This window comes from Seriola dumerili, unplaced genomic scaffold (genome assembly GCF_002260705.1).
Source record: "Seriola dumerili isolate Sdu_G_001 unplaced genomic scaffold, Sdu_1.0 BDQW01000068.1, whole genome shotgun sequence".
NCBI classification, from domain to species: Eukaryota; Metazoa; Chordata; class Actinopteri; order Carangiformes; family Carangidae; genus Seriola; species Seriola dumerili.
In genome coordinates, this window is record NW_019174323.1 from 13,935,061 (window position 1) to 13,960,221 (window position 25,161).

General features: G+C 40.5%; 4 protein-coding genes across 5 annotated transcripts in view; 2 read left to right on the forward strand and 2 right to left on the reverse strand.

Moving 5' to 3' along the window:
* The first annotated feature begins 109 nt into the window (after positions 1–109).
* LOC111220229 (transmembrane protein 235-like) lies at positions 110–6,301 on the forward strand. The gene is made up of 4 exons (XM_022743249.1): positions 110–354; positions 522–602; positions 751–888; positions 5,693–6,301. Exons 1-4 carry the CDS (start codon positions 147–149, stop codon positions 5,920–5,922), a joined length of 657 nt encoding a protein of 218 aa, XP_022598970.1. The 5' UTR covers positions 110–146; the 3' UTR covers positions 5,923–6,301.
* Positions 6,302–7,905: 1,604 nt separating this feature from the next.
* Positions 7,906–17,825, reverse strand: LOC111220231 (uncharacterized protein C16orf52 homolog A-like). Its single transcript, XM_022743251.1, has 3 exons — positions 17,054–17,825; positions 10,808–11,020; positions 7,906–9,177 (listed from the first exon to the last, which is right to left on the reverse strand). The coding sequence occupies exons 1-3, from the start codon at positions 17,157–17,159 to the stop codon at positions 8,993–8,995; spliced, it is 504 nt and encodes a 167-aa protein (XP_022598972.1). The 5' UTR covers positions 17,160–17,825; the 3' UTR covers positions 7,906–8,992.
* A 503-nt stretch (positions 17,826–18,328) lies between these two features.
* On the reverse strand, positions 18,329–23,434 carry LOC111220225 (cytochrome b-c1 complex subunit 2, mitochondrial-like). 2 transcript variants are annotated; one of them, XM_022743242.1, is made up of 14 exons: positions 23,328–23,434; positions 22,081–22,167; positions 21,514–21,663; positions 21,336–21,400; positions 21,195–21,251; positions 20,671–20,795; positions 20,376–20,473; positions 20,229–20,286; positions 20,045–20,140; positions 19,722–19,921; positions 19,450–19,530; positions 19,286–19,362; positions 18,894–19,047; positions 18,329–18,688 (listed from the first exon to the last, which is right to left on the reverse strand). In XM_022743242.1, exons 1-14 carry the CDS (start codon positions 23,358–23,360, stop codon positions 18,605–18,607), a joined length of 1,365 nt encoding a protein of 454 aa, XP_022598963.1. In that variant the 5' UTR covers positions 23,361–23,434; the 3' UTR covers positions 18,329–18,604. The 2 variants fall into 2 exon arrangements, with proteins under 2 accessions (XP_022598963.1, XP_022598964.1); XM_022743243.1 differs by lacking the exon at positions 22,081–22,167 and adding an exon at positions 21,971–22,045 and having other exon boundaries at positions 23,328–23,431.
* A 739-nt stretch (positions 23,435–24,173) lies between these two features.
* The window catches only part of snu13 (small nuclear ribonucleoprotein 13), a 13,584-nt gene continuing 12,596 nt past the window's right edge, over positions 24,174–25,161 (forward strand). The window contains exons 1-2 of the mRNA XM_022743253.1: positions 24,174–24,373; positions 24,560–24,680. Of these exons, the coding sequence (XP_022598974.1) occupies positions 24,371–24,373; positions 24,560–24,680 (124 nt within the window). The 5' untranslated portion in view covers positions 24,174–24,370. The remainder of the gene's footprint in view (positions 24,374–24,559; positions 24,681–25,161) is intronic.

Here is a 25,161-nt window from a genome sequence, read left to right on the forward strand (position 1 = left end):
CTACCTGGACAGGAAAGCTTTGGGAAAAGCTCAAAAGCGGTTTTGGCACAGACGAGCTCGCTGTGGGTTATTTCTGTCACATCCAGCAATGAGCGCGTAAACTGTGGAGAGACCGGACCACCGCCACAGTTAAACCCACCACCGTTATGCGTGAATTAAACCTTCTCCTGTGCAGGATGAAGGTGACCTTTGGTTCTCTGGTGATCATCGCCGGCATCTGTGGTATTCTGAGCTTCGCTTTTCTGGCGACTTCCCTCGGAACCGACTATTGGTACATCATAAAGATGAATCCTGTGAACACGAGCGACTTCGAGGACATGAGCTCCCACTCGGGGCTGTGGACTATCAACGAAGGTAGGCGACTACTTTTCCATAACTTTATGTCATGACTGAGATTTCATTGTCTTTGCAGTTTGCTGTTTTTTTTTTTTTTTATGAGACAACTAGTGATGGAGTGAAATTGCAAATATGTAGGAGATAACTTAGTTGTTTTGCTTTGTTGTTTTAATTGTAACATCCAGGTGGGAAGATGCACGCAGCCTCTATTGACTCTTTCAAAGCTGACTACTCCAGGTACACTGAGACTGAGGTGCACATGCTGAGTAAGTCTCCTCTTCCAGCTTTAATGAAACCCTGCGCTCATCAACAACACATATTCTGCTAATGAAGTTTCATTGTCAAGACAGCCATAACTCCACAGATGCTCTATAATCCATCAGTGTGTATGTGTGTGTGTGTGTGTGTTCACAGACATGCACAGTGCTATAGTGGTGGTGCTTCCCCTCAGCCTGGTCCTCTTGCTGTTCGGTGGCATCTGCGGGTTGGTCAGCTCCCTGGCTCGGAGCCCCGTCCTCCTCACCAGCACGGCCTCCTACTTCTTCATCTGCAGTAAGTTCAACTTCAGTTCCTTCACTCTGTGGTCAGTTGTCACCGTATCCACTTTCAGCTGAAGAGAGTACCAGCTGTTTCACCTCAGTGTGTGTTACAGGTGGCGACAGCAACGGTATGGGGCAATTACTGTGTAGGAAAATGGAAAACATTTAGTTGTAGAGGTTGTTTGTGTACAGTCTGAGGTATTTTACCAGCTTTTAAAGACCGATTAATTAAAACAGAAGCTAGTGTTACTCATGCACCAAGAACAGTCAGTACTACTAGTGCACCTACTGATAATACACACATAAAAGAGCTTAAAAAGATAGAGTAGGGAGTCTCTGTCTACGCAGTAGTCTGTGCCTGTTATTCTCACTAAGTTGTAAGAGAGATAGTGTTGATAAAGATGACAGAATAAATCACAGCAAGTAGTAGTTGTGGTAAGAGAGATCTGCACCCACACGGTTCTGCTGTGCATCATTTACCTCAACGTTAAATTAAACAAAAGCCGTTGGGTGGTGATAGAAATGAAAGAAAAGTCAATCGCCCCGACACACGTTCATGATCATTTCAGTCAAATGACTGAGTGGAACAATGAACAGGATCCGTGTAAACTCAGTCTCTGCAGTTTCACATTGTAAACCACATTTTATCACAGGTTTAGTGGCAGCGCTGCCTGTAGATAGAAAATTACTCCCACTGCTTTGAAATATTTAGATACAATGAAAACTATTACTCTTAAGGTTTGATTTGATCACACAAAAACACACAAAGTCAAATAATATGGTCATTGCAACACAGATATATATAGTGAAGTTTTCATTTGATGTTTTAGTTGTTCAGATCAAAAACACGAAAGCAGAATGATCTAAAATCTTTAATACATTTATTATATTACAGAAGAAAGTGTAAAACACTAGAAAGTTATAGAGGAGGTGGTGGACTTTATGTATGGCAGGAGTGCGGCAGTAAAGCAAGGCCATGTGGTTAACGCGAGCAGACGGGAACGCTTTATGTGCCGGGCTGAAATTGACCTCAGTTATAGTTACTGACCTCATGTGGCCGAAGGGACTGAAGTTTATTAACATCCAAGACTGTCTGTTTGACTTGGCCATATTGGTTAAGTATGCATGAACGGTCAGGTGTGTGTGTGTGTGTGTGTGTGTGTGTGTGTGTGTGTGTGTGTGTGTGTGTGTGTGTGTGTGTGTGTGTGTGTGTGTGTGTGTGTCTAGCTGCTCTTGCTTCTGTTACATCAGAAGTGCCTCATCCTGTACTCAGTCAGATGGGTTATGAGAGCTTTTATTGGTCTGTGGGGAGGCACAACAGTGAAGCAAAATTGCTTTGGAAACAACTGCAAACCAAATTTGCGTCTGTCTAAGCTTCTGTATACTTTTCATACTGACTGTAATTTCACAGTGTTCGGGACAGATGAGGAGAAGTGGAAGAAGGATTTTAGATGTAGAATATAGAATATATACAGGAGAACTAAACAGACAAGAGACCGTGTGTCTTTTAGAAGATTAAAGAAAAATAATCATCACAATCGGGCAAAATTACACATTAAATGATAACACTGATGTTCATTACAGTAGAGTCTGTCCAAGTGTTGTGTGTTACATCAGTCAAAATTGCTCAAATACTTTTGTTATTGTTTAATATAATTTGTTTGGAATCTACTTTTTTGCAACAGAAGTCTTTAAAAACATGAAATTATAATTTAATACTGAAACGATGCTGTGACACTAAAACCAAAGGATGACATTAAAGTTGACTTCCCTAATGATAATGTTAAAGACTGTTCATTAAACATTATATCCATTAGTGAATAGTCTGTTGTTGCTGTCATTTCATAAAAGCAGCCACCACACCACAGGAGACCGTAGAGCTGACTGATTCATCTCCGAGAAATCCCTGATAGGAAAATCTGATAGGCTTTTAGACTGTATATTTAGTAGTTGTCAGTGCAAATTCTCAACTAACCAATATTTTACTGCTTCTCACAGTAAAACATATAAAATGATGTGACTTCTTACAATCTTTCATGATTCAAATGCATGAGTTCCCACCTCAGCACTTATCACACTGACTCCCTACCTTTGGCCTGAAGCTGAGGGAACCAGCATCCATTAAAACCCCAGAAATTTAAAAGAGCTGACAGAAAATGTTGCTAACTTGCGACAAAAAAAAGCTGTGTGTCCTCTGCCTAACAAGGTTAAGACAACAGTCCAAATATTGCAGCTGCCATGTAACACGTTAACACGATTATCTGATCCAACTTAAGGTCATAATCGGAGCAAGCAGAATGTAGTTAACAGAGCTGAATTAATTGTCAGTCTTTCAAATTAAATTAGCTGTTTACACACCAGAATCTTGTTTCTTTTAGCTGTGTGTTTTTGAATCTGTGTCACAAAATAAATGTAATAAGATGTGTGTTTGGAAAACAAAAATGGCAGACCCTAGTTACAGACAACTGGCACTTGCTTTTTGCAACAAAAAAAAAATGTTGTTTGTGTCACAGCTAAAACTGCATGTGCTTGTGCTAATATGGCGAGTGTATTTATACCAACAAGAATAAGAGTAAACACACCTCTCTTTTTCCTATGATGCTCCTGCTCCAGCTAATCTGCCACACACCCGACCCGATAATTATTTTACTATCTGGGATATCATGTAAATTTGGGTTACTGGGAGAGTTAGATTACCGCTAACCATGTCAACGCTATTATGTTAATCTGGATATTTACAGTAATCAAGTTATTCGTCCGTCGTAAACGTAGCGCCTGAGCATCTGGCAGAGCTCTTCCTTCTGGATCTGTTGGGCGCTCTCCTGCCAACGCCTTATGACCTCCATAAAGAGGACCTTGTGATAGATAAACACTTATTTAAAAAGACTCTTTATAGTTTCCCAGTAATAAGTAGCACATGGTAATGTGTGGAATAGAATAAAGGTTTGAATTAGATTGGAGTCATCTTGTGAACTTGTTGACTGTCTGACTTTTAAAATATCCCACCCTCACTCCGAGCAAGGCATTCCTCTCTAGTTGGTGTCTTTGTTGTCCCCCAGATTTTGTCCCCGTTGCCCTCAGCTGTTCAGAGTGCATCTTCAGTCATTGTGTATTATCTTATAACCCCAACACAAACTGGAAATTGTGTGTTAGCACCCTCACACAAAGTGTGATTGGGAAACAAACAAACAAACACACACACGTATACATATGTGTGCATATACACAGACACGCGCACACAACTGCTAACTTGAATTCTCCGTTAATTGCTTTGTTCTGTCTTTGTTCTAATGTTGCAATGACTTTTCTCACCAACCATTAAACAGCCCAATGAGTGTCTGTGTGCGCTCCCTGCAGGGCTGTTCCATCGCCTCCCTTCTTCTTCATTTTCAGTGTAACGGATATTCTGAGGAAGCTTTCCTCTCAAATGAGATCATTCACTAAGTCCCAGTTGAAAACCAATCCATGTTTATGACAAAGGCAGAAATACATAATGTGATGTCATCTATATTGTGTAAATGATGTACGTAATTGATATTATTGCTGTTCTCGTCAGTATTCCAGTGCCTGAAAGTAAGAAAAACATAATGTGACTAATTACAGCAAAAGCACCAGGAGAACAAGGAGTAAAAACAGACTGTCAAAATGTAAGTTGAAGTATTAGTTGTTTTAGTTGTAGTTTTTGAATTAGTGGTAGTAGTAGATAGTAGAATTAGTAGAATTAGTAGTTATGACGACAGTAACGATTAATTATTTGATCTATGAAATATCAGAAAACCATGAAGAAAACTGAGTCTACAGCCACACTAGCATGCTAACGTGTGCTAATGTTCAGCAGGTATAACGTTTACCATGTTCACTATCTAACTTTAGCATGTTAGCATCCTACCATTTGCTAATTAGCACCAAGTACAGCCAAGACTGATGGGAACTTAATTAGGTTTGCGGGTATTTAGTCATAAACAGAATCCAATTAATTTGAATTTTGACTTGATGAAAAGGCAGGAGATCACCAGAGGGTTGTGTTGCGTGGGGAACATGAAAGTCTAAAGTACCAAATTTCATGGCAACAGCTGTTAACGTATTTCAGGTACAAAATAATGAACAGTTCAACTTATTATCATTTCCATATGTAGAGCCAAAAAGGCCAGAAGCTGACGTCTTTCTTGTTTGCTTGACTGTCTGAAATATAAATATTGATCTTTTTGTCATAGGGAAATTTTCACAGGGAAATAAATCCTCGCATTCAAGAAGCTGGTACCATTGATTTTTTTTGGGTGGCTTAAACAATTATCCAAGTTAAATGAATGAAAATGGAATAAACAGCAAGTTGTTTCAGCTCGAGCAGCAGTAGTCCCTTCTGCATGTACAGTATATGAGGCAGTTTCAGTTTTTTTCCCTGTTTCGCTGCCTCTCTGCCCTCCACAGCGAACCGCATAAAGATGAGACACCAGACATCAGCTACCTCATCATTCTCCGAACTCGTAGCACCCCAGGGTGTAATTGCAATAAAATGATTATTAGTCCCGCCTTGTGTAGCCTCTGCGCTCCACTTGCATCCCCTTAAAACAAGTCACAAGCTGTCAAAATTAAGAGAGGTTTCCAATAGCAACACACTGAAACTTGTGAGGCCTGTGTGGGTGTGTGTCTGTCTCAGTCTATTCTCTGTTGGCCTGGATGTTGTGTAAGAGGACAATACATGCGTCAATGTATTTCCTGTGTCTCACAATATGAGATTTTGGGTAGCTAATGGTTTGATGTTATTGGTGTTATTGATGAGCTCTGTGTATGTGTGTGTAATGCATCCCTCTCTCCAGGTCTGCTGACCCTGTGTGGCGTGAGCCTCTACATCATCTACTCATACCAGGCCCTGGTAGAGACAGAGAGGCTGGTGGGGCCCGAAGGCCTCGCCCACGTTCACACCTCCTTCGGCTGGTCTCTGGGCATGGCCTGGCTCTCCTACGGCCTGGAGCTCCTCACCAGCGTCCTGCTGCTCGTGGCGGCAAAGATGGTCAAGCGGCAGCACAGCAGTCCCTCCATGGCCTGACACAAGCCTTCACAGTGGGTCCCACACATTCAGGACGGACTCTGAACTATACTGAGCTGTATATGAGCGAGGGAGAAAGAACAGTCAGGTGTGTTGCTGCCATGTGGTTCTGCTTTAGAACAAGGTAAGAAACAATATTAAGGCGTTGAGAAAATACAAACGTTGGATTTAAGATGATTTGGATCATTTTATAAGCATGTGTTAGAAGTTTAATGTCTTTATATCTGCTTCAGACTGGAGAGTGACGTTCAGGTGAACTAGAGGAGTGAGGTTTTGGGCTCTTGAGTTGAATTACGCCAATTCCGCCCTCTTGTGTTGAGAAGTGAAGTGGCTCCCTGTATTCACTGTCCACAGCCGTGCTGACCGTCACTCCAGTAATTTAATCCGTGCGAAACTAAACAGACAAACTTATATTTCAGCATCATTTCATGTTACATTAAGTGTACAGATGCATTATTATTCTCAGTATATTTCACATGCACAGTGTGTCTGTATTTTTAATCATGCAGATTAATTTGATGTAGGGTGTATTTCTTTGTTTTGAATGTTTACAGTGTTAGAACGCAACAAAGTGTTGTATATATCATTGTGCCATGTTAGCTCCATGTTTTTCTATTGAAAATGTGTAAGAAATGTTTGTTCCATGTGACGGCAGCTTAAAAATGTTACACTACTGCAGCAAATTACTTGTGTGTATTTTGAGGCCATTGATCTTGCCACTTTAGTCTCTAAGTCCTAACAGTTTACTATGTTGCTTCAGTACTCTGAATATGATACACACCAGTTACTTTATCCATTTAATCAGAAGGTTCATTTCTCATACAGATGAAAAATAATAACATCTATAATTATCATATGTTCTTTACTAATTTTAAGGGAAATTAGCAGAGAGACAAGGATATATAAATATGTATCATATATCCTTGTCTGTGTGTATCTCAACTCACTGACTCACTTTGAAATGATTGGCTGAGTAGCATCACATGCGTTAAAGGCTAGAAAAGCTACGCCAGTCACTAAGTAGGCTCCGGGCCGCCTATTAGTGACCTCTGGTTTAAGTCACTGTTGGTTATTTAAGTCGAATGGTGAGAAGCTACTCACTTTGTGATACCAGAATTAAAATCTTTCTCTCCTCCTACTTTGTTGCCATGAAAATATTTGAGAAAAAAAAAAAAAGAAAAAGTGCAGCATAGATAAACTTCGACCAACATATTTTCAGGGCTTAAAATAGCAGCACTTGTGACATGGAGATTTGATTCAAAGGCAGTTTGGATACTTGACTTTTAGTAGCCGCAGTGGAAAGAGTAAGGCGTGAGCTTAAACACACAACTGGATTCCTGCTGCTGTCACCCACGGCTTGCTGCGTCTTTTGAGAAAAACACAAGCACACATCACTCAATTTTTATCAAAGACGTTCCTATGGCAACCTAAACATCCTGTGCAGTTTTCTTTTCTTTCTTTTTTTTTTTTTTAGCTCCAACAATGAAAAGTTTGTTGTTATCAAACAGTGCAAATATCTCCGTCTTTGTCTTCTTACTCTTGATTCCCTGTGTCTGTCCTTCTGGCTCAAAACCCTCCATTATAAACCATCACTCCATATCTGTCACACTGCACCTTGTACTGCATTTCTGCTGCTGAATGCTTACACATGCACCCTAGTTGTATTTAATTTTTATTGTTAATTGTATCTTACACTTCACATTGCTTATATTTTGTACTTTTATTGCTTAGATTCTGTCTTTATCACTGATATTTCTTTCTCTCTCTCTCATCTCTGTCTTATTTATTCTTTGTAAATATGTGTGTCTTAGATAGAAATGCATCATTTGAGGTTGACGTAATTGCAATGTTATTGTGCTTGCACAATTATAATAAAGTTCCTGAATCCTCATCTCTTCTTTGCATAGTAAATGATTACAGCATTATGAGCTTCAAAGACAAATGCATTGCTAAAATAAATTGGTGAGACAATCAGTGTTTTAATGCATCATTTTTAATGAGATGAGATCTTCCATGCTCATTCACGAACATCACAGTGCTTCTAGAAAATGGCACAGACTGGCTGACTGTTCTTATGAAGTGGGCATCAACGTACCAACTGTATAAAACAAACTAGTCATAGATTCAGTCATTTCTTGATACAGTGTTTAAACAACAGGAAACGCTCAAAAAGGTGAATAATACATTCACTACATCACTAAAAATAGCAAAGCTGTAACAGAGACCTGCTGATGTCAGTCTTTCTCTGGTGCTCACCACTGATCCTAACTGCTGAAGCTTCAGTCGACAAGTTTCAGAATGATGCAGCACCAGTTGTTGTGACAGCCCATTTTATATTCTAGTTCCACGCGTCCAGAATTTTAGATTTGATCCCATGACAACCTCAACAACATTGTTTTAAGGTTAACAGCTCTTTAAGGCAAGGTGATCCACCAAATAAAAGATACCTTTACAAAAGACGTAACTGAACAATTAAACAAATAAATAAATTGTGCCAACCAAATGAAACGTCATCGTATATATTACAGATTGTTCCATGTAGCTGTGGTCAGGGAGAAACCTCCATCATAATGGAGGTGACTGGCTGATATTTGGCACTTTGGCCAGTGTCAGGCCTGACTAATCAGTCTCATCTCAATATGCACACCTCAGTGGGTGGGATGAGAAGAGCAGGGCTTATTCATCACCTATCATTGATTCTTAAAATGACGGATAATACCACAGAGCTCCCTTAAAAGTCCTGATGTTTTAATCCGTTTTCATCAGGTAGTTTTTTAATATTCCCCTGACTGTTCACCACTTCTCGCTTATTGTTCAGGACGGATGAAGATGGGCTCTCTGCGCCTGCTCTTTCTCTGGGTCGCACCTATTCCAGCTCCAGTTACAAGCATCGCGACGATTCATCCAAGAGGAAAAACACAGTCAGACGCCTCTCAGTTTTGTTGTACATCAGCGATACTTCCTGCACTGCCGCGGAGAAGTCAGTTCTAATGAAATTTATCTCCAGTGGTGGTGTTTCTCCAAAGGTACAAAAACAAAAACAAAAAAACAAAAGAGGAAGGGGGTTATATCAGCCAGGCAAGCACACCTTCCCAGCGAACAGCAGACCCACGATGGTGAAGAATATGGACAGAACGAAGAGTACGTAGGAGGAGCCCACCACGGTGTTGTTGGGCAGCTTATATGGCTGACCACCAACCTCGCTGATGTAGAAGCCGATTGGGAATATGAGAGCCGCCATACAGAACAGGACCACTGTGACAGAGGAGAAACAGGAGAGAGAAAGAGCATTAACATACTCTCTAGAGCAGCTACTGCCAACCAGGGGGTGGTCACAAAAGTACTGCATGAATGGTGAAATAACCAAAGGTATTAGATAAATGATAAAAATGACTAGTTAAATGGTGAGATAAATGGTGAAGTAGCTCAAAATGATGGATAAATGGTTGAAATAAATGGCAGTATCAGTGAAGGGGTGTTAGGTTCATCTGACATGGCTGTGGGGGTCTGTCTGCTCTAACAGCTCAACCCTTGTTTTAACATTAAATATTTGGTTTCCTGGTTTCCACATGTTCGTAATCTGTTGAGTCTACCAAGTTTTCAAGATTTCATAAATGTCCTTGGAACTAAAAAGCTGCCCCTGGTATTGATGGTCTATTCATGAGAACGAGCTTCATATTCTTCCGTGTATAAGGCCGTGTGAGGCCCAGCTCCTACTTTCTCTCTCCTCTCTTATACAGAGCAATTTTGTCTCCTTTCCCTAAAAATAGAAACCACCCCATCAATTAGAGCTCCTCTGCAGTCACTTTGTCAAGATGTTCATAACTACCTGACTAAAAGCCTCCAGGAAAAGAAATGCAGAGTCCTGGAGTCAAGGTGGGCTCTGTTTCTTTCACAAGAGATTTTTAAGCTGCTTCTCACTTTCACAGGCATTTTATAAACAATAATGGGCAGTTTTGCTTTGAGATGCTGTTATTTTCTATCCTTGGTGTGGTACTTTACAGCTAAAAATGTCTTCTAATGCAGAAAATTTGATGTTTAAAAGACTGCTATTGCTGTTAAGCTTGTCCTCAATCCTTCAGTGTAATTTGTGAAAAGAGAAATGTCCATATTTAGTGTGGACGGATACTGCTGGACATTGAGGTGCATTTATATTTATATTTATTATATATTCAAATTTATACAACAGTTAGTTCAGACCAAGTAATTTGATTGGACGAGAGGCGCGCCATGAGTGCTGATATTAGAGTACAACAGCACTGGGACTTTTAACTCCATGTATCACTCCGCTTCACAGGTGCCCTATCAACCGTTAATCAGCGTTACATTAACGGTCGTTATCTATCTTAGATTGCAACAAACTTTGCAAAGATGAAAATATTTCCAGAAATAACATTTGAATTAAATGACGTATGGTCGTCAGAAGAGGATCATGGGAAGAGGCCTGGATACTTCAGCTCACACATGAGGTAACGTGTAGATAAAGTAGCTAGCTAGTGTGCACTGTGCGGGTCAGGAAAGTGTATGTGCTGCTTAGCAACAGTCTAGTACCAGTCCAGTTGCGGAACTATTTGTGTTGGCGTTGCCAAATTGAAATTAACAAACAAATCATAATCTGTTTGTTGCTTATTTAACTAATATGGCGCTCGTAGAACTGTTGTGTAAAAGCGAGATCACACGAGAGGGAGTGATGTTGCTCGTACCTATGACCTAATCACAGCCGTGCTGATATTCAGTACATCACTCCCTCTCGTGTGATATTGCTCGATTGAAACTTGTGAATCCGATCCTGCTCGTCAATAAACATTTCCTGCATGTGTGTGAACGCATCTTGGAGACCGCTGGTTATAATGACAGAGGATGAAAGGTGACGGTGAACACCTACTCCCTGTGAAAGCGATCCACCGGGCGTATCGGGTGGCCTCGCGGCGCCAGTGTGACATCACCAGTAGACCGCAGGTGACGGTGAGGGAGATGATGCCCAGTATGATGAAGAAGAGCGTGGTGATCCACTCTGGGGGCAGCTGTGGTGGGATGCAGATCCGGTCTCGACCGTGGATGGTCTGGCACTGCCGGACCAGACCCACAGTCAGAGAGCCTGGAAGGAGACCGATAGTAGAGAACAGTTCATCACAGCCGAGTGGCATCAACAAAAAATAAATTGCGTTCACATATTGTAGAGAAAACCAAGCTCGCAAGAAGTGTAAGGAAAATACAGAATATATTGATTAACCAGTGTTATATAATGATTCTGGCTGAGCACCGGCAGAAACATGACAACACTTCATTGTCAGGATCAGACACTGTTCTGCAGACTGAGAGAAATGGGTCCTCTGAAATCTCGGTTTCCTTTGCGCCTGCTTATCTGAGCCTGAGCACAATGGTTACCTTGTCAGAGGCCTGTCCACTGGAGCTACTCATGAATCCCTGTTGGATTATAGCAATACCGCTTTCAACAGATCGCTGCCTGCCTCAGCTGACATTCCTGTGGTAGCCGACTTGAAAGAGAGCAGATATGTGAATCATTTGGGACAAGTACCCAACTGGTGCAGTTGCAGTAAAAACAGAGTTTTCCCCTGTACAAAAAACTTCATAGCTCCTTTCAGGCATGCACTTCATTACACATTATGAGAATTTAGCATGTTGGTCTCGCATCTGAATAAGCACCCGAGTCTTAAATGTAAAAGTCACAACAACAACAACAACAACAACAACAGATGTCCTGGAATCTTAAAATAATGTTTAAAGCTGCACTAAGAATAATCTGAAGACAGAAAGGCAACATTCAAAAACATGTTTTACCTGTGTATTAATAACTATAAACGTTTTTTTTTAATTATTATTATATTACTCATCAGATTTCTGTATATTTGTTTTTGTATGTGCCTTTCGTATTAGTTTGAAGTGGGTTGGAAAAACCTGATGTCACACACTTTGTGCACCAATCAAAGTCTTATAATCTGTTGCCAGGGCTATGATCAAACCATACCCACACAGACCTGATGTAGCAGATTAGACTGAGTTCTTGACTCTTAATAAATAATGTCAGAGGATTTTTCTGAACTTTAAGTTTCATTGTTGCTTATTTAGTCTTTAGTCTTTAATGTGTTACTCAGGATTTAAAATCAAGTTCTCAGGAGCTTTGAATTTATTATTTCAGGGGTTGTAAAAGACGAGACATTAGCCCGGCTCCACAGTAACTAACACATCATTCCAGATGGTATTTTAGCCAGTGATAAATTACAGAGTGGCTCATAATAATAATACACTACAGTCTACTGCACATTAAAGTATGAAAAGCATCTTATAGCATACCTGTAGCATGCTTCATATAACAAACTGTAATTCACAGCAGCATATGACATAATTATTCCATGTGATGACTCTAGCTGTAAGACATGATGACCTCCCAGGAGTCTCTCTGCTTCCCCACAGTGACCGGGGGCAGAGGAGCCTGTTGACATGGAAACAGGCTGATGGGCAGCATCCCAAAGGCAGCAGAGCCCCCCCCCCCCACCGGGGATTCTCATATGACGTCAATCAGGTTCAGGGTTCTTGTATGAACCACTGAGGCATCACAGACAGAGAAACTGGAAGACTGAGACAGAAATGAAGTCATCTGATGGCCTCCTATGTCCCAAAGCCAGGTGGGTGCTGTGATATTAGGTAGGAGAGCTTCTATGTATAACACACACACACACACACACACACACACACACACACACACTTGAAGCCCAACAGAGACAGCGTCTGCTCAACTCTGCATCCAGACTGACTGCAAAGGAAAAAAAAGCTAAATGAAATCCTCCCACACTTTCATTTATTCTTTTGTCTCCCTCCTTTTTCTTTCTTTCCCACAATTATCTCCAACGAGCAGTTAGCGCCTCACAAGCAGACACAGAAGAAAGAGGAACTTTATGCATTTTATGGATTTATACAGAGCAATTTAAACCCAGTGAGTGTAAAACATAATTGACATGATGGCAAAAATTAAATAAGTAACTGATATCACAAAGAGTGCAGGAGAAACACAGGGAAGCTCTGAAACATCTTATAATCAGGAGGAAAATTAAATTAAATTAAAAAAAGAAGCCGCTTTTGAATTAAAACCTCAATCTACATTTAACTGTTCAGTATTTTACTATAAAATGCGTAAAAAGACATAGGAGAACAATATTGGACCTGACAAAAATACATTTCTAGGTTTTATTCCTGCTCATTCCACCAGTCAACTAAGCTGCTTGTAAAATTTAAAATTATTAAAAGTACTTCATCATTTCAGACCTTCAGTGATGAATACAGACTCTGGGTCCGGAGAAAATCCTAAAAACATTCCTCACCATCTCCAACATATTTCTCCCCGTGTATCTGACATGCCATGGAAATAAAATTAGCCTTTAAATGTTTAATGTTTTCATGGAAAAGCTCCCATTCCTGACCATGGATCATGGATAGTGCTGGGTGTTGTTATCAAGACCAGACTAATGGGAACATCAGGCCTAAACCACATCCTCCAGCAGGCTGACCCCCTATACACAGGATATCCTGTTCCCTCTCAACACATCCTTTCATACCACAGGGCAGGGGACAATGTAAGTAGTGCAATCATTTCCCTGCATATTGGACTCCAAGCAAGTCAACAACTGAAATGTGTTTCTGCTTCATGCCATTATGGAAACTGAATTTTGTTTCTAATGAAAAAATTATTCAGAGAGCAATGATTACGAAGACTTACTAAGAGCGATGACAGTACAAGAAGAAGCAGCAGAAGAAAGAGTGAAAGAAGTAAATGAGGTCCTAATAAATTATAAAAGATTATCAGTATAATGCATTTTAATAGAATAAAAAAATGACTAAGAAAAACCTGGTATTATATTTTACTTTGTTTTAGAAAATCTACACTATTTCATTTAACAGGCACCAGAACAACTGTATATGTTTGTGTAGTTGTACTTCAGGTATTATTGCTGTTATACAGGGACAGTTTCCTGTGGTGGTGTGGGATACTGTATGGAAAGAACTCAGTCTAAGAGTTTATTAATGGACGGGACATGGACATTTGGGAGAGAGCTGGTGAAATGATAAAACTTAAAATAAGAAGTAATATTTGATATGACATGTCTATCGTAAGACAGACCCTGAGAGTCCTGACAGTCCTGCTGTGATTTAACAGAGGTGTTAGGAAATGGATTTATTTCTTATAAGTGGATTGTTTGTTAAAATGGGATAAAAGGGAAATGGGATGCACACTGGACTGACCCAGTTCAAACCGTGTGGAGAAGGAAAAATGGCCATACCTATTCCAAAATCAACATTTTAATTCACAATACTATATATTTTTAAATCTTTATCCATCCTGAGTGAGTTAGTTACACATTCACACAATCATCCAGAGTCTGATCTGCTGGCCACTGGGCAGCTGCACTAAATCAATTTATGGTTCAGTGCTTTAATGGACTGAGAAGTCCTGGTCTCTCCCATCTCTACCCAGATTTATCCAGCCCAGGGACCAAAACCAAAAGGTGACCTTTTCGTTTTAGCTAGTTGTTATGGCCTGGTCACAAACTATCCACAAGTAAACATGAGAAAGAAGAAAACAGGAAACCTGTCTTTAACTGCCATAAGACTCTGGAAACAGGCTCTGAAAAGTTCAGAAATTTAACTCAAAACTATGAAAACAATACCAATCAACAGCGATGTGTGGATGAATATTATAAAAAGTAATATATAGGAGTTTAAAAAAACCTAGACAGCCAACTGAAGAGATTTATCTGATTCAGGCTCGGTGCAGAGACACAGTTTGGGTGAAATTTATTCTACATATAAACTAAGCAATCACAGCCAAAATAAAATACGTCATGACTGAGCCTGCAGAGTCTGAATTCTCAAGGTGGAAAGCATTTCTCTCCCAGGAGGCCTAATTAAAAGTCACACATCTTCATTCCCCAACAACACTTCCTGCCTTGGGGTGATGACTATCCGGCTAATTAAACAGGAACAACAGGCTTTTAGTACAGTAAGTACAGTAATTTCACACCATTATTTACTATGAGGAATAAAACTCTCAGAGTGTGAGCTGTTCTGAACTTTAGTCCATTTTTGGTTCTATGACAACTGAGATAAAAAAAAAATTTGGTCCGTGGATACTGATTTAATTATGCCACAAAAAACGGCTTGTTATGTGCTCGACTTGCAGCTGCAGCCAGTGTTTTTCACAACAAATTAAATCCTGTTATAATCACTCAGTACGCCTGCTACGTGCTTATCTCTGACCACTGTAGCATTAGTATGTAGGTGGCAGCTGTGCATATACTGTAGTGGTACTGTTTGTCTGTTGCATCAGTTTTAGTCAATGTTTAGCTTTGGACTTTGCATCTGAATCTTACTCTGCTGCAAAAACCAGGGAGGTGGGCTGTCTGCAGAAGATTGTGGGATTTGGTCAACACCTGTATTCAACACTATAATTCTAGGACTGACTGTACAATCAATGAAATTTGGCTTCCCACTAATGATAATTACTGGCTGTAATATGATCATATTGGTAATAACCAATCATTTAGTTTCATCTACAACCACAGCTGATGACACATATTTATAAAACAATGTTCATTCAATCACCAGCAGCTGTAAATCAGGATTATCCATTCAGACACGATCATTTCCAAGTGGTGCATAATAAATGTATTTAAATGCCACTGAAAACATCATTTCAAGTCTTGGGTAACTCTATGTCATTAAATATTCCTTACTAAATTTCAGATAATTCAATGTAAAGTTCATAAAATTAACCTCAGTTGTTATTTGTTAAGCGTTAAAGGGAAACTCCACCTATTTTACACATCAAAGTCTGTTTACAATAGTTTGGCAGTAATACTGTGTTTGTGGCAAAAAAGTTGTATAAAGCCTTTTGTCTTTTGACCAAGCTGTCAGTGGTCAAGTTGAATTGTGGGTAATGTAGGTACCACAGTGTGTTCAGCTAACTTGCTTCTGATCATTTTTTCTAATTGTCCATGAGTATAATAATATCATGATTGAAGCGTTGCTGAATTCAGATTGGTGCACAAAATACTTGACATCACCTTGTGGCTTCTGAGTCTCGCTCACTTCAAAGACACAAACAAAAATATAAATCTAGTGTAAAATAACCAAAACTGTTCAACTTTTATAAAAAAAAAAAAAAAAAATGTTTTTCATAGAAGACGCTGGTGTTTTTTCAATCAGTAAGAAGGTGACTGAGAAATTGAGTCTTCGGGGCCTTTAAAGTGAGTTGACAAGTGGCTGCGTACTGAGCAACTCACAACAGGTCCAGGGCTGTTTATTCAGTTTACTGGTTCTTCTTGTGACCACGCAGCTGTTTAAGTTACAGAAATCTGATTTTGTAAAAGCTTCTCTGTTTTCCAGGTAATGGGATGATTAGAAGTCAACTACATACTGTATATTACTTATTAGGCAGTCGTGAAGACTAAGGTTCATTTCAGCACAGTTGTATGGAAAGTCCTTCTGAAAGTCTGCAATCAAACACCTGCCACCATCAGCCCAGATCTGTTGCACCTCTGGACATTTGAACACGTTACATTAAAATACCACAGAGAAGAGAATGACTTGTGCAACAAAACTGGTTACTTCTTTCCTTTCTAAACCTTGGGGCTTTGGTTATATTAGCTTGATCTTTGCTGGAGCTGAATTCAAGAAACAAGTTGGGGAAATGTGTTAAATTTTTGTTACATTTTCTTGTGAAATACTTTCACCCTCATTAGGAAAAATCCCAGAATGAAAAATCACTCCTCATAACCTCTGACCACACAAAAGCTGTGATAACACCGATTCATTTTAAAAGGGTCACAAACCAAAAAGTTGGACAATCACTGCTCTGAAACACTTCACTAACTTCAGACACTGATTTTCATGTGATTTTCTAATTGAGCCACGTGAATCTGTGTTGATGGTTTTCTCAAAATGCGATTATTAAACTTTTGAAATGTTGTCAAATTGCAAAAAAAAAAAAAAATCAAGGTCTAAACAATGATATTTGTTCGATATAAGATTTCAGATTCAGTCTTCCTTTACCCCCAGTGTGTTCCCGTCACTACACATAAACAAGTGCTGGACCAAAGCGCCAACAACAACCTACCGGCTGATTCTCCAGTGTTGATCCAGTCCGGGTTGGCGATGCTGGCGATGGCGAAGATGTCTGCAGCGAGGAAGAGGCATCCTGATATCACGGTGAGTTTATCCATGTCGGTGGACACAGGTGGAGGTCTGAGTGTTTATGTGCCTCGATCTCACCTTTCTGTGACGGGAGCCGGGACATTTAGACGTCAGTAACTTAAACCCTCACCTCATGTCCCGTCATCCCGGCCACAGTTGCTGCGATGATGGTGATGGGGTCGGTCTGATCCACTGTTTGTCCCCACATCCTGTTTAATCCCACACGCTAAAACAGGCAGGGATTTCCCTCGGAATATTCACTATTATTGAACCTCAAACAGCCGATCTTGAACCGACCTGCTGGCTCTTCTCCAGCCCGGGAGGTGAGGATCGCTGCCCGGGTTCATGGATCGTCTACCCCTCGGATGCTCCACAGAATTCCGGTGATATTTGGTTTAAAAAAAAAACAAAAACAAAAGAGAGATGAGTGGAGAATTCACAAAAGAGCTTTAATCGCTGATCAATTCTCCAGCTGTGAAAATATGTCCATGCAGGCGGTCGACTTATTTTCTGAGTCCACACGGAGCTCCCGATCCGCTGGACGCTCACAGATGGAAAACGCCACCTAGACTCACATCAGAGCTTCAACTCTCCACCCGTTTTACCGATTTAAAGCCCGTGTAAAGACACAACGGCTGTGGTCTCTGCCAGACGATGCTGTCCTCTCCCACTAATGGAAACTAAAATCCAGTCTGCTCGCGTCTCCATGTCTGTAGTAGGCAACTCTCGCGAGAAAATCCGTAAATAGCCGACGCTCCTGCCACCTTTGGTATCAGCATAAATCATGCAAGTGGTGATCATTTAAGTGTGTTGCTGTGAGCAATCACACAGTCAAGATCTATAAAGTGGCATCTTTATGAAAGAGCTAAAACTCAAAAGTCCACTTACTTGCTCTCTCTGGAGCTTTCAATTGTATTACAAGGCCCTCATTTGAGTTTTCTCAGATGCAATGGAGCTCTAGATGTATACAATTTCCATGACTTTTGAACATTTCTTGGACTTCCCATCCATGTTGCCTTGACAGTTCATTCCTATTTCCTCATATTTTGGTTGAAAGTTCCAGAACAAGCGAGTAAGTGGACCTTGAATGGAGACTGTTCTGTCAGCTGCTTGATTCCAAGGTTGTAAATGAACCAACAAGCTAAAACTGATATATTTTATTACATTCAGACACAACAGTAAAACACATACAACTCCATAAGGTAGATAGAATTTATTCATATTTTACATGAGCTAAACAGTTAATGTGGACAGATGAACATTGTGATGCACCAGAGCAGCATCACTGAAGAATATTCTGTTACAACACCTATAAATAACCAGTGGTGTTATGACATTATATCTCTCAGAACAACACTGCAAAATGTGGTGATGATGAAATCTGCTTTATTTCTGTTTTTTGTCAAAATGTAGAAGGGGACAAAATTTGCTTTGTCGTCAAGTTAGATAAGAGTACTACGTGATGAGGGGGGCTTTAGATCTCATCCACGAAGGGTGTTTTTATGAGGTTGCCGCTGGATGCCATAGTCTTCTTCCCAGACATGAATTTCTTGGCAGCCTGGAAATAAAAAAAGAAAATAGATAATAGAACACAATTATTAACCACAAATCACATCTATTGTTATATTACAAGAACAAAATAAATCAACCCATATTATTATTATTAACTGATTAATTAATTAATCTAAATCAGTAACAAATAACTACATTCCCTTTTTAGCATCATAAAATAACCAAGCACTGACAAGAACCAAATGTCTTACGTTGGCAACATCGCTCAAGGAGACATTGTCAATGTTCTTGGAGATTTCCTCGGGGGAGATGTAGGTTCCGTCAGTCAGAGCCTGAGTGCCCAGTGCCTCCAGAAAACCCTCTGAGGTCTCCAGAGACATCAGGAACTGTCCCCTCAGCTGGGCCCTGAACAGTAAACAAAGACAAACCCACCATAAGCCACAATGGTGCAAACTAGGTGAGGGAAACATTTAACATGGGTGTAAATAAAGTGGGAGGGGAAAAGGACCCACATTTTTTTTTTTTTTTACTGTTAACCCCATTTTGTTAATGTTAGTGTCAACTCAAATAGAAATTTAATATTTGTTCAGTGTGTGGGTCATCTAGATTGTATGTTAGAGAGCAGTCTGTCTGCATGTCTTACTTGGCCCGAGTCAGGTCAGCAGCTGTGACTCCACCATCAGCAACAGCCTTCACCTGGGCAAGAGCAGCCCTAATCACCTGCACAGAGGACAGAGGTCACGTCAAGACATTTTACTGCAGTTTGTGGTGATGAACAAGCTCCTGTCATGACTGTCGGATACTCACATCACCAGCAGCTGCAGCTTGGGAAATGGTGTAGACCCCAAAGAGACCAGAGTCAGAGTAGCTAGTATTGAAAGCACTGACCTGTTCAGAAAATGGAGGGGGAAAAAAAAAGGTTTAACAGGTGCTGTTGCAATTATGATAAACACATTTGTAGAATGGCTGGAGAGTTTTCATGACAAACATGCACACACTCTCCTGTCATAATGAGCCAGGCGAAGCCCTAGTGTGCAAACTGTTTCACAAGATAGATTTACAAACTGACAACCACTCACATCAAAGGGGTCAGCGGTTGCCTTGGCAACACCCTGGACCAGTTTGTTGGAGACGTTTGATCCCCTCTTGACATGTGGACCAGCTCCCAGTACTTGCTGCAGCACACTGAAGGCCAGAGCCTCGCTGCTGCCCGCTGCTGCTGACTGGCTCACCACCGCTGAGTGCACCAGACTGCTGGTGCTGGCCATACGGCTCTCACCTGGAGAGGGGCAAGAGGAGACGAGTCAGGGAGGAACACAGAGTTTCATTTTCTTCAATTCAAGTGTTAAAATCAACCTGCACTTTTTTTCTTTTTTTTTTTTTTAACGTCTATTCAGCTCACCTCCACGATACTGAGCCTTGGCCCCTGTGGTGCCTGCTCCACTGCGGATGTTGAGGAATTGCTCTCCTACTTGCTTCAGCACAGCGTGGTCAATACCTGGAGGAAAGATGAATGCCATAAACTTAATGATCTTTAATACAGAGTATGTTCCTTTAATGTCCATTTCCATTAAAGATTTCCTTACCAAGCCCCACAAGAGCCATTCTTGCGCTTGTGAAATTGTTCTGGACAAACTGGTGCAGCTGGAGGAAAATGCAAACATTAGAAAAAGGGATTGAATGGAAATTAACACCATCAGCCTTAATGGAATAAATACTGGGAAAGTACTCACATGTTCAGACCGGATGTTTTCAACCATGTGGTCGGGGCAGTACAGAGAGTTAGAGAGGGCGTTCTTGTAGGCTGCTCCATGCAGGGCTTCAACCAAAGCTGGAAAAGGAGAGAAGAGGAATGATCATAAACTGAAATATTATTATGTTAGGTGGGAATAAAAGGTAAGCAGTACTATAATCAACCGATGTGGACATATAGATCTAAAGCAGTATTTGGGGTGAGGTCCAAAGTCAGATTCTTGCAGGCCAAATTAATAGTCTGTGAGTGCATTGCAAGGGGAATAAAGGCCCTACCTATCTGAGTGCTGTGGGCAGCCTGAGCTCTGTCCATCTTCACTCTGGGTGTAAGGTCTGACACCTCCCATGGCCGGAACTCTGGGGCTGTCGTCACGTTGATCAAATACTCCATCACTGTGTCACTGCAGAACAATTAGAAAGAGTGAAAAAAAAAATGTTAGTGATATGAAGTGACTGTGCCATTATCCGGCACTACATCCACAGACACTCAAACCATTTCTGCAGAATCATCCACTTCTCCTGAACTGAACTGAACATTTGTACGGACAGTGTGCGCTAAGCCGTCACTGTTTCACCAAAATATGCCTGTACAATTCAAGAGGACCCCAGCTACCGTTCTTTGTGAAGAAGTTAATTACAGATGTTTTACAGCCTTCCACTCTACAAGGGATGAGTACTGATACTCAAAACATGTCCTCTGCCTGTACTACGAGTATGGGACATTTTTATCAAGTCTATGTTCATTTATAACTAATGTGCTTGTAATATAAATACAACATTAGTGTTATTCAGAGACTTACATGTCATCTCTCAAGCAGTCAACAGTGTAGATCATGTTCTCTCTGGATGAAGTCACACTGCAGAGAAACAATATGTTGATAAGAATGCAGAGACTTGTGTACAGTGGTTTTTGCTATGACACATCTTTCTTGGTTACTGACCTCAGGCTGCCTCCCACAGCTTCAACACCACGGCATATCTTGAAAGATGAAGCTCCTTTGGTTGTCTGGGAAAACACAAAAATGCACATCAGCACCAGGCTGAGACAGAAGCCAATATTCATGCTCTAGATATACAGTGTGAAGACACAGGAGAACAGGCCATATTGAAGGATCATACCAGGTTGGAGGCCAGTCGGAGGAGGTGGGTGACCCCCTGGTTGTCAGGGGTCTCATAACGACAACCAGCCTTGATGAACACCCCGATCTTGGAGGCTGGGGAATAGTTCTCAAGTGAGGCGATCACCAGTCCACTTGGCAGTTTGGTCACCTGAACAGAGGTTCGTCATTTCCATCAAGTTCAGACAGATATTAAAGTAAAACATGCCAACCAAAACTATAGGTACAATTCAGAATAAACCTCAATATATATTCTAACATCATTTGGACATTCAAAGGATTTGACATTTTATATTCAGCAAAATATGGGAAGAGACAAATAGTTACTCCATAAAGCATAACCAAAATGTGTTTTCTATAACAAACTCATAGTTTCATTCGCAGATTCTAAACCACATTGTCTGAGCCAACCCCACACAGGACCCCAGCACAGTGACCCTCATCATTCCCAAACATACATGTACATCCTGGTAGGAGCCAGCCAGGGGCTGGGCAAGGGACTGGCCTTTTCTGGCAGCCGCATAGAACCGTCTCTGTGGAGAAGAAAGACAAGTCAACTACCACTGACCTGCACATCCTGCGGCTGAAACTTAACATGCTCGGCGGCACCACTGAACTCCACCTTACGGGCAGCCTGAGCCGCGTAAAGCCTCGTCTGGGAAAACAGAGAACATGGGAAGGTGGGACATTACAACTAATGTGTTGCTTGCTGACTGGTGAAAGGGCAGTGTGAGAAGAAAAGTGTTTAGACACATGAAGGATTATGAAATGATGGGATCGGTGCTTCAAGATCCTCTGGACATGACGAAATATTTTTGTTATTTACAAAACAAAGCCAACTCTTCATTTTGTTACAATTTTTATAGTAGACTATATATAAAACTCATGATCTAGTAACTGGTCCTGACCAGTCCAATCTCATCACAAGGTTTTTCCTCTGTCCTGGAGCTTTCAGTTATATCATCTGGTCTTCATCAGCAAATGGGAGTTTTCCCATGATGAGACGTCCTTTAAGTACTTAGAAATGGAAATTTGATCATCTACAGTGTATTTCCACAACAACTAGGCAAACTCCATCTGATGATGAAGATCATATGACAAACCCAAAAGCTCCTGAACAGGTACCACTTGGACCTTGTGGTTTTTAAAAGTTATGATATCACCTCTTGTCTAGGGCCTTTTTCAGCAAATGCAAATTAAGTTAAATCTTCTTTTCAGATCTATACTAATATTTAAGAACCAATAAAATTGTTATACAGATGAACATCAAATAAATAAATATACCACCAAGATTTTGTGTCAAAATGCTAAAAAAAAATGCTCTGGGTGTTGTGCTGAGATTACGTTTTCTTCCACCATGAGATTATCTTTATTAACTTTACGGTTAGATTAGTTGTATAATGAAAAGCAAGTATTAACTGCTACGCAATATTAAAGTTAAATAGTAATGTGTAAAGGGATATGAAAGGGATGACGCTAAATCAAGTCTACACAAACAAGATATAACAAGCTCTCACTTGTTGAGTGGCTTGTTCAGCAGCCCCTAGGTTTAGTGAATTGGTTTTAATGTTAGTTCACAAATATTACGTCTGGACCATCAATGATACCGTTATAAGTCGGTTTATTGCCAGTTAAACACAGAGTTATGTCAGACTTCAGCTGGCCGCTTCCTCCTCTGCTCTTCGTCGCAGCTTGTCCAGACACGACCCTGAATATTTACACCGTCCCACAATCCCACAGACTGAAAAGGACTTTCGCTGCGTCTACAACCGTCCCGACACATAAACACACAGGATAGGATTTCTGAGTCCTTACCGACAACCGACTTATTCCCCGAATCCCCTTCATCTCCCCTCTCTCCTTCAGTCAGGACGATGAAGCAATATGGCCGGCTTCAAAGTGCCCTACCCAGAATGCACTGCGTGTTCCTTTCTCGCAAAAGTACCGCGGAGTCAATGAGAGCGCGCCCTCTGCTGACACGGAGATTTAAAAAGTATTAATAACACACAAATATATATACACACAGTATATCAATGTAAATGTAACAAAGAATTGAATAATGGTCGTAAAATCTGTTTGTACAATGATTAACAAGTCTAGGTCTAAACCGATTTCAGCCCCTTATCTGCTTGCTTCTCTCCCACTCTCTGTGCTCAAATATACAGTATTTTAATACAGCCGAATTTCCAATAAAGCTCTCATTTACGTGTAATTCTGTGTTTGTTATCAGATTTATGTATATTTGTATATGTATGTATATGTGTATGTATATTCTTACTGTGTTTTGATGGAAATTTTTACTTTTTGTTTTGTTTAATGAACAAGTATGTCTAATTGTTTGTATATTACAAAGACACATGCAAAGTTAAATAAAGGATGGACGTTTTGAAAAAATGTAAATGTGATATCTTCAGTTTGTGTTAACCACAGCCCATTCAAAAATCCATAGACCTCGGGACTAGGGAACCGGAAGTGCTGGTATTCCGTTTTTATATTTTTTATGTTATAGTTAATCAAACAATCAATATTTACTCATAGACTTACTGCATTACCATTTAAATAACTCAATTTAAACTTTCTGATAGTAAATCTGTTTTTTATCACATCAGGAAAAAAGTATTTCCTGTCGTTTTCAGATTGTATCACTAGTGCGCATGTGCGTCCCCGCACACGTGTGGTAAACGTTTGGACTTGCAACTGTCTGCATGTAATTCAGTTCGGAGAGTTCGTATAGCTACTGAATATTACTTATAAAACAATACCTCGTGTCTGGGAGCCCTTTCAAACCCAGGTGAAGGAAATACTCCTCCGTGAAGCATTTCGCCGAGAGGGTCAGAATACCAGATAAACAACTCAGAATGGTGAGTGTTGAGTTCTTAATGAACGAACAAGCTAACAGGCTAGCTAACTATTAGCAAACTGAAGAAACTAGACTGCACAAAGCGAACTAACCTGAAACTCAAAGTAACAGCGCCGTATTTGTTCATTTAAAAAATGCTTTCTTGAGGTTAATGTAGTGTTATTTTTGTTTTATGTATCATGTTCAGACTGAAGCTCAAGTGAACCCAAAGGCCTACCCGCTGGCCGACGCCACGCTGACCAAAACTATCCTGGACCTGGTGCAGCAAGCCTCTAACTACAAGCAGCTGAGGAAGGGAGCTAATGAAGGTGAGGAAACATAGCAACATCTGACTAGAGTACAACTATTCAGGTGGTTAACCAACAAACTCGGAATTTGATACGATAATCCGCCACTGTTCACAAAAGCCTGTAAAAACGTGGTGTCCCCTCAGGTAAATAGAGCTGGGTTTTCTTAGAAGGATTTAGAAGACCCAGACCAGGAAAAGTAATTTCACACACAAATAAATTATATCATCACAGAGCCGCAACGACAAGGCAAATAATTGCCAACTATATGACAACTTGATAATTGATTATTTCTCATTTTTCAGACAAAAAATGCCAAATATCTGCTATGCTGTGTAGCCATTTGTTTTTTGACTTGTTGGTTGGATAGAACAAATAAGACATGACTTTGGGCTATGGGAAGTTGTGATGGGCATTTTGCACTACTTTGTGATGTTTTATAGGAAATATATCTGGCAGAATAATCCGTAACGCCAGGTAGTTGTAGCCCTACACCACTGGC